The sequence below is a fragment of the Phyllostomus discolor genome, chromosome 11 (assembly GCF_004126475.2).
Source record: "Phyllostomus discolor isolate MPI-MPIP mPhyDis1 chromosome 11, mPhyDis1.pri.v3, whole genome shotgun sequence".
NCBI lineage: Eukaryota > Metazoa > Chordata > Mammalia > Chiroptera > Phyllostomidae > Phyllostomus > Phyllostomus discolor.
Window position 1 is genome coordinate 51,945,539 of NC_040913.2, and position 8,348 is coordinate 51,953,886.

The window sequence follows — 8,348 nt, forward strand, 5'->3', positions numbered from 1 at the left end:
TAGCTCTGTAAAGGAGTAAATAAATACATAAATAATTTTTTTAAAAGAAAGAGAACAGATAGGCCTTATTTCTTTCCCCTTCACATATAACAGTGCTTCCAGTGCACAGCCCTCAGGTTTGTAGGTTTGTAATAAAACCTTATTCCCTTCCTTTTCACATAAAACAGTGCTTCCAGTGCACAGCCCTCAGGTCTGTAGGTTTGCAATAATGCTGTCTTTATAAGTCATGCTAAGAAACCATATTACAGTTAAGATTGCCTCATAATCTAATTTGGGATATTTATGGAATTAAATTGAACAGATGAGGCATTACAGAATATGTTTTAAGGCTTCCTTTTATTGTTCTGTCTCCCACCTCATCCATCCAATTCATTCATTCATTTGGCTTTACTTTTTTTTTTTACTTTCCATTTTACTGAGGTATAAATGACTATTAGTAGATGAGATTGAAGTATTGGGTTGGCCAAACAGTCTGTTTAGTTTTTTTCATAAAATGGAAGGCAAATTTTTTTCATTTTCTCCAGTAACTTAATTGATTTGTATATTTTGAGTGTGTCAGCTATCTCCTTTGTGGTATAACATTGATTGTTCTCAGTTAATGTCTCAATTTGATCGTTGTCAACTTCAACTGGTCTGCCCAACTTCGGAGCTTCATTCAGGGAGAAATCTCCAGCACGAAACTTTGCAAACCACTCTTGACACATTCGTTCAGTCACAACACCTTCTCCATACACTGCACAAATCTTTTCTTCACATTTCAGTTGCATTTTTACCTTAATTGAAATCATAGAGCATAATATGTTGAAAATGTTGCATATATTCTTCCATCTTCAGTATTAAAATGGCTACACAAAAATTCACTGTTTTTGATAAGGTTTTTTAATGCACGCTTGATATAACAGCTGCCACAATCACAGAATTGTTCCTAATGAAGTTAAAGACAACTAAGCACTACTAGAGCCATCTTACAGGAAAAACCAAACAGACTTTTTGTCCAGTTATGTCTATGAGTAAATCTAAGAATTGCAACAACCTGGCGGTTATAGAAGCCATTAAAGGCATGTTCTCTGGTGGTCTGTTTTTCTAAGTTCAAGTTCCCCTAAATATTAGTCAGGTCTAGGCTCTGTTGCTATTAATTACTTCTTTCAGTTCGTGAATAAGTCCAAGGGCTACAACCACTCGTCTCTTAGAGTTTTTAGAAATGGACCAATGGTCATATTTCTTTATGCTTGTAAGTTCACATTTGCACAAATAATTATGTTTGAGCCTTCCTGCTGAGAATAGCCATCCTGGAGACTATGCATTCCTTACCTGCTTCTGCCTCCGAAGTGACCATTTTCCACCATGCTGTTGGACCATCTCCTTTGGAAATGACTGCTCTGGAAATCTAATTAAACTCACTGTTACATTTCTTTGCATTAAACCTACCTGGAGTTTATTTCCTGGCTTATTCTTAAAATGCCCATCTATCAGTGTGATTTATTTTAGAAACCTTTTGTAGTATGTGAATGAAATTTGTATGAAGAAGGTATTATTCTTGTTAATACCTTTTTGTTTTAATAAGTCACATTATTCTTAAAGCAGTTAGAGTACAGCATTCTATTTCTTGGCCCTTAAGTATCCCTGAGAGATGAGCCAAGTATTTTTTCTAATTTATATGGGGAAAAAAACTGAAGAGTTAATAAGTAAAATCAGCTGGGTTTCCTCCTACTGAATTTAAAAAGGCAGTTGATTTTAGTAAGTGCATAATCACTCTGTTTTAAAACCTTATAACAAAATCCAGTGTTAGAGGAAGGGTGTAGGAAAGTATAAGTGCTTGAGTGATTTCTTTTTGTAATTTTCATTTATAATGGGTTTCTTCTCTTTTGTCAGTAATCACCCAATTGTTCTTGGCCCAAACAATACCAATCTGCCCAAAATATTCAATATAATTGCCGAAGGAGAAATGCATGAGGCAATTAAACATGAAGATCCTTGTGCCAAACGTTTGGCTAATGTAGTTCGCCAGGTACAGGTAAGCTGATCTGGTTAAATTGGTGAAGGGGAAATAAAATGGTTTGGTGTTTTTGTATTGTTTTTATATTCTTCATTAGAAGGAAATAGAAATCTAATCTAAGGAAATCTTATTTTTATATTCTCTTATCTTCATACCTCAAATGGATTATGCTTATCTATATGTCCCCATTATATATTAGAACTGAAACCTTTCTCTTCAATTTGAGACATTTTGCACCTTTGGTTCATGCTTAACACATACTCATTATGTATAAATTTGTCTGTGTAACTGGGGAAGAAAAAATATACAGCTGGTCTCATATGTTTAAATCATTTTTACTTTCTAAATTCATGTGCATTGGCTACTTGAATGTGTCATCTACCTATTGTAGCTTTATCAGTGCAGAAATGAAGAAAACTTACTGTAAATACAATGAACTTTAAAGAAATGAGTAGTTCTTACTTTTACAGTGATAATCATCGAACTAATCTACTTGGGAAGAAAGTATTTTGGTGTTATTCCCATCTGTCAAATGATGATTATTAAAATACTTCCACTTGACCATTTCACCAAGTCTAAATCTGTGAAAATGTTTTTTTCCCTAGACTTCTGGAGGATTGTGGACTGAATGCATAGCACACCTCAGTCCTGAGCATCAGGCAGCCATACAGGAGCTCCTGAACTCTGCTTGAAGGGCCTTAATATCACCACCAGAAAACTAACTGCAAATAAACGTTACCATTTTGTTTAGGTTTCTTTGTTTTGTTTTTAAGAAAAAGAGAACAGTAGAGTTGTGTGTAGGCTATTCTTCTGCAAAGCTGCAACAGCAGAAAGAGAAGCACTGGGTTTCAGAATGGTATTTAAATGGATTTGTATCATACCACCGAAGAAGTTCCCATAAGCCCTATAGTAGCACTGAAGAGTATTTTTTTATTGGTATTACCCACCAATCTGAAAGTGAAAGGGAAATTAAATTAATTTTTCTCTTTAAGACATAAGGAAATTTAAGACAAACAGCTTTAAGATCTGTTACTCACCATAGATACGTGTTAGAATTAGAGTGTGTCTTTTTGTAAGGTAGAAAGAATCCTACCCCGCAGACTAGTAGATCCAAGAATTGGAGGGGAAAAAAGCTGAAGATAAAAACAAGCATGAAGATGTCATATTTTATCTCACTTTCAGTGTTTTGTTTTTTTTTTCCCCCAAAAGGCTTATGTGGTGACTCAGATTGGAAAGCTTTTTAGCTTCCAGCCCTTGAATGTGAGGTGTCATTGGCATGTCTGGCAGTAGTTTCTCATTTTCTCCTCAATAAACAGCATTGAAATACAAAAGAAATCTGTGTAAAAATTCCATATTGTCTGGCTTTGATTCATTTAATGTTTTTAATGTAAGAATAATATTTTTTAAAGTAGTAACTGTGGCTCTGAATGTTTTTTTTCCTAATAATTTTCCTTGTGCAGTTCAAACTTGAAAACATATAGTTTTTACCATCTTCTACTTTAATTTAAGCTAAGTTATGATATACCTGCTATGTTCACAATTGGTTACATTTTAAAACTAGTATTGTTACATTTAGATATAAAAAGATTTGGCATAGTATTTTCATTACAAATTGTAATTGCTGTAAAGCCACACACAACTTTTAAGCATTTAATTTCATGAGAAATGTGATGACTAAAATTATTTTCTAATTCAGTAAAATGTTTGCTTTTTTTATGTATTAACCTCATAGCAGTAAATGGTTTGTTTCCTCAAATAATTTTTCTAAAAGATCTTAATAGATTTCTGTTGAAACATCAGTGTTAACACTTTTATGGTTTGTACTAATTTCAACCGTGGTATAAAAATGCATTTTATGCTTAGATCAGAATTTAAATTAAAGGTTTTTTTCCTTAAGCGATTTGCATTACTTTATTAAAACTGAACCTGAAATGGAATGTAAAGTAGAATGAAGATGGTTCACTTGGGAGCAGCTTTGAATACATTTTCAGTTTTCAGCTATTATTATTAGCCTGGAAACTTCATTGTCTGTCAGAACAACATGTTGAATGACTTCACTATCACAGTCTTTGCTTTCAGTGGGTACCTATTTGACTTGGAATGTTGTTGGGTAATATTTGGAGCTACTTTATACTCTTTATTCTTTTATATATTTATTTTCATTTTTTTAATTTTTATTGAATTCATTGGGGTAATACTAGTTAATGAAATTATACAGGTTTCAGGTATGCAGTTCTATAATACATCATCTGTATTTTGTATGTTTACCACCCAAAATCAAGCCTCCTTCCATCACCATATATCACCTCGATACCCTCTTCTACTTCCTCACCTCCCCCTTCCCCTCAGGTAAGCACCATACTCTTGTCCCTGTCTATGTACCCCATATTCTTGTTGGAGTAAAAATGTGTCAGAACAACTCTCTTCTGCTTTCTTACCTAGAACAGAGTTTGAAAGGCCAGTAAACTGGAGCAATTTGGGTCTAATTATTACTACACTTAAAGAAAACATTCAGATGAAAGTGTGGTCTGAAGATGGCTACATTATTTTGGAGTGTCTATTGTTTGCAAAGCACTATACTAAGCACTTATGGGTAAGAACCTCCTAGCTCCTGTTTTAAATATTAATGGAATAATCAGAAGATGGACCAGTAAAAAGAGTCTAAGGTCACCAAAAATAGTAAATAGGCATAAATCAATCAAAAGCTGATTGGATCCTTCTTGACAGTAAAATAAGTGGAGTTGAGTCAAGATAATCAGGGAAAGTTGGTACAAAAGGCTATTACTGTGACGTGATCTGTAATCCAGGACTCATAATTAATTGTAATATGTTATTAATTATCTGCGAGAATTGGTTTTATTTACGCTCAGATGAAAGTTTACGATTTTTTTCTCTTATACCAAAATTAGTGGCCTTGCGTTTCAGCCAGTAATGTTGTGAACCCAAGCTATGTCGAGGAGGGGGGGAAATATGTGTGGTTTTTAGATTTTCTAACAGGATTGAGTTGCATGCACAAGTTAGAAATTTTTAACATAACTTAGTTTGTAGTATTTTTTTTAATGCTGTCAACTTGAAAATTAAAATTGTCAAAGCTAATTTGACAGTTCTGTAATGTGAGGCAACTGTATCAAAATGTTGGAATTGTAGTTTGACTAACAGAACCATCAGTATATACATGAGCAAATATTCTTGATGCACCTGGTCTTAGAACAAATAAGGGGGCGAGCATATCTACAGTGCTGCTGTAAGCATATTTTTATGATCTAATCTTTAATGATTGATTATTTGGAATTAAACCAGTTTGAAAGGCTAAAGAGCTAGCTAAATGTTTTGCTTAAATTGGTACTGCTTCATTCTGCCTACAAGTATTACATCAAAAGATCTAGCTCTTGTCTTGTTACACAGAAATAACTTTGCTCCTCTTAATCCCTCTTTGCCTAAAATAACAACACCCAAAACCTGCCATCATTCATTTTCTGAGCCCTGAAAGTATGAGTACCAGTTTTCTAGAAGTGAATTATCTTCAAGGAGTAGGCACTTGAACTTCCAAATGGGTGGAAAGGGGGCTGGTTAACTCTAAAACCATCCGTTGTAACTCGAACAGTCATTTGCTAGACAATATTTGGGCTTATTCTATATATTATGTATATTGCTATATATTTGAGTGAACAAGTACCAACACTTGGACAATAAATTATAGTTCTACTTCTAAGAATAAAACTAAAAGCAGTACAACGATGGTTTGTATGTAAAACATCACAAAAAAATGGCCTTTAAATTCCAGTTGAGGCAGCAGAATAGAATTGTGAAATATTCCTCGATAATTTTGGATCTTTCACTGTGCGTTACCTGTTGATTGATCTAGACATCTGTTTTTCTCTTGACTAGCATTCAGAAGCTAACTGAAATTAAGACTAGTGCCATTTGATACTGTTTAGAAATTAGTTCCCCTACTTCCCTGGAAGTTTTGTATCAGATAGATAGAAAATACAAGTTTTGAATCACAGCCTGACAATATCCTGTGGTCTTAAAGTATACCTTGAAAGATTATAGTGTTAAACAGTTAAGACCAAGGATCAACAAATTCTAAAGGACTAAACAATAAATATATAGGGTGTTGCAGGCTCCAAGGTCTCTGTCTCAACTACCGCAGCCATTCTAGCACAATGCTAAATAAGTGTGTAGCTGTTTGATTAAATTCCAAAAACAGGCTGCCCAAAGTTTGCCCTTCACCTGATTAAAAAACATTGACGGGGTTCAGAAATTTGCATTGTACATGTTTTGACACCTTGGACAAATTCACCTGTGCCATAGTTGCCCACTCTCTAAAATGGGAATAATAGGACATGTGTAGTCCTAACTGCTTATGAATCTGGGCCTATGCCAAGCTCCTTAACCTCTTTCTATATCAGTATTCATGAAAGTTCAACTGTATCTAACCATAGGTTGGTTGTGAGGCTTGAAGTAGTAGGTATACATAATATATAGAAACTCCTAGGACAGTGTCTGGCAGTGAAGGTCCATTAAAAGTACACGTTTGAATAGATAGAGTTAACTGCATTGTACGTGTTTTTACAGCTAGTTGACTGTCATATTCCATGGAAAATGTAGGACTCATGAACCAAAAAGAATCCAGACATTTTTATTACATAACAAAAATCATTGGGTTGGCCAAAAAGTTCATTTGGTTTTTTTCTATAAGATGGCTCTAGTAGCACTTAGTTGTCTTTAACTTCATTTGAAACAATTTTGTTAGATTGTATTGTGACAGCTGTCATATCAGCATGCATTTTTTAAAAACTATCAGAATCAGTAAGTTTTTGTGTAGCCATTTTAATATTGAAGATGGAAGAAAATACACAACCTTTTCAGCGTATTATGCTTTATTATTTCAAGAAAGGTAATGCACCTGAAACAATGATTTGTACAGTGTATTATGGAGAAGGTGCTGTGACTGAACAAACAAGTCAAAAGTGGTTGGCAAAGTTGCATGCAGATTTCTTGCTGGACAGTGCTCCACAGTCAGACCAATTGAAGTTGATAGCAATCAAATTGGGGCATTAATTGAGAACAATCATTATACCACACAGGAGATAGCCAACATACTCAAAATATCCAAATCAATACAGTTATTAGTGAAAATGAAAAAACTGTCTTTTTATCTAAGTGGACATTTTAGTCAATACAATGGCTTGAGTGTAAGTGCTGAGGAAAGCACATGGTCTGCCTTCAGGTAGAGAAAACAGATAATTACATAGCAAGGAAAAGTATAGAGTGCTGAGTGTAATAGGAAGAAATCAGGGAAATGAGTCATTAAATAATACAAGTAGGATGTGCATACACTGGCTTTGAGACAGGATAGTAAGAAGCTAGGGAAATTCCTTAGCAAGTAACATTGGGAAACAGCTGAAAATTTACAACCAGGTGCAGTGTCACCAGAGTAGAAGGCCCGCAGTGCCAGGCAGTGCTCAGGATAACCTCTTCTCCCCTAGCCTTTCCTTTCTGGAGATAACACCTAGGCTTCAGTTGTATTTCAGCTCCAGGCCCAGAAAAGTGGCAAAACCAGGTGGACAACAGAACCAACTACAATAACTAAAGACTCCCTACCCTGGCTCTGAACATCCAGTAGAGACCATGACCCTGGAGAACTGATATTCTACTGAAACTACCCCCCCCCCCCAGACCTCCTCTAAGATTCCCACCTGCAAGAAAGAAAAAGCCTCAAGACAAAGGACCCCAACAAGTGTATGTGCTCTCCCCTAGGGAGAAGCCTGCACCATTCTTTCTCACATCTTTCCTCACAGGCACTGGTGTCCTAAACTATAAAGCAAATGGGCATCTGGCAGCTTGTCCCAGGCTAACCCCCTGAACCTGTCCCCAAAGTCCCCTTTCCTCTGACTTCCCAGTGAGCTAAGGCAACCCAGCCTAGGCTCTCCTATTGTCTGCTCCTATGCCAAGCCCTCCTTTCACTGTCCCCAGGTTTAATAAATGTATTTTTGTAGTCAACTGGACTTGTGAAATCTTTCCTACAAGAAGTCAAGAAACCACACACTACACCTGGCCCCCAGGCAGACCCACTTAGGGCCAGGCTCCTGTCTGGTAACAGCTCCAGTATAGGCATTCTAGCAAACTGTGCCAGAGACAAAATATGTCCACTCCTGGTCATTGAACCCTCCCCCCGCCCCATTGTGAGTGAGGCTTTCTATCCAGCCTTGTCATCATTGTGATTTTCCAGGGCCTGTGTGACAGAAATGGCCCACAGTGGGAAACTTGGGACCAGTGCATAACATGAGGGAATATTGTCATGATTATGTTGACAGTGAAAAGAGATCATGCCAAGTCATTTGTACCC

The 8,348-nt window shown here is 36.0% G+C and overlaps 1 protein-coding gene across 1 annotated transcript in view; it reads left to right on the plus strand.

Moving 5' to 3' along the window:
• The window catches only part of IPO5 (importin 5), a 47,280-nt gene extending 43,388 nt beyond the window's left edge, over positions 1 to 3,892 (plus strand). Inside the window, exons 25-26 of the mRNA XM_028526947.2 lie at positions 1,873 to 2,014; positions 2,602 to 3,892. Of these exons, the coding sequence (XP_028382748.1) occupies positions 1,873 to 2,014; positions 2,602 to 2,688 (229 nt within the window). The 3' untranslated portion in view covers positions 2,689 to 3,892. The remainder of the gene's footprint in view (positions 1 to 1,872; positions 2,015 to 2,601) is intronic.
• The last annotated feature ends 4,456 nt before the right edge of the window (positions 3,893 to 8,348 follow it).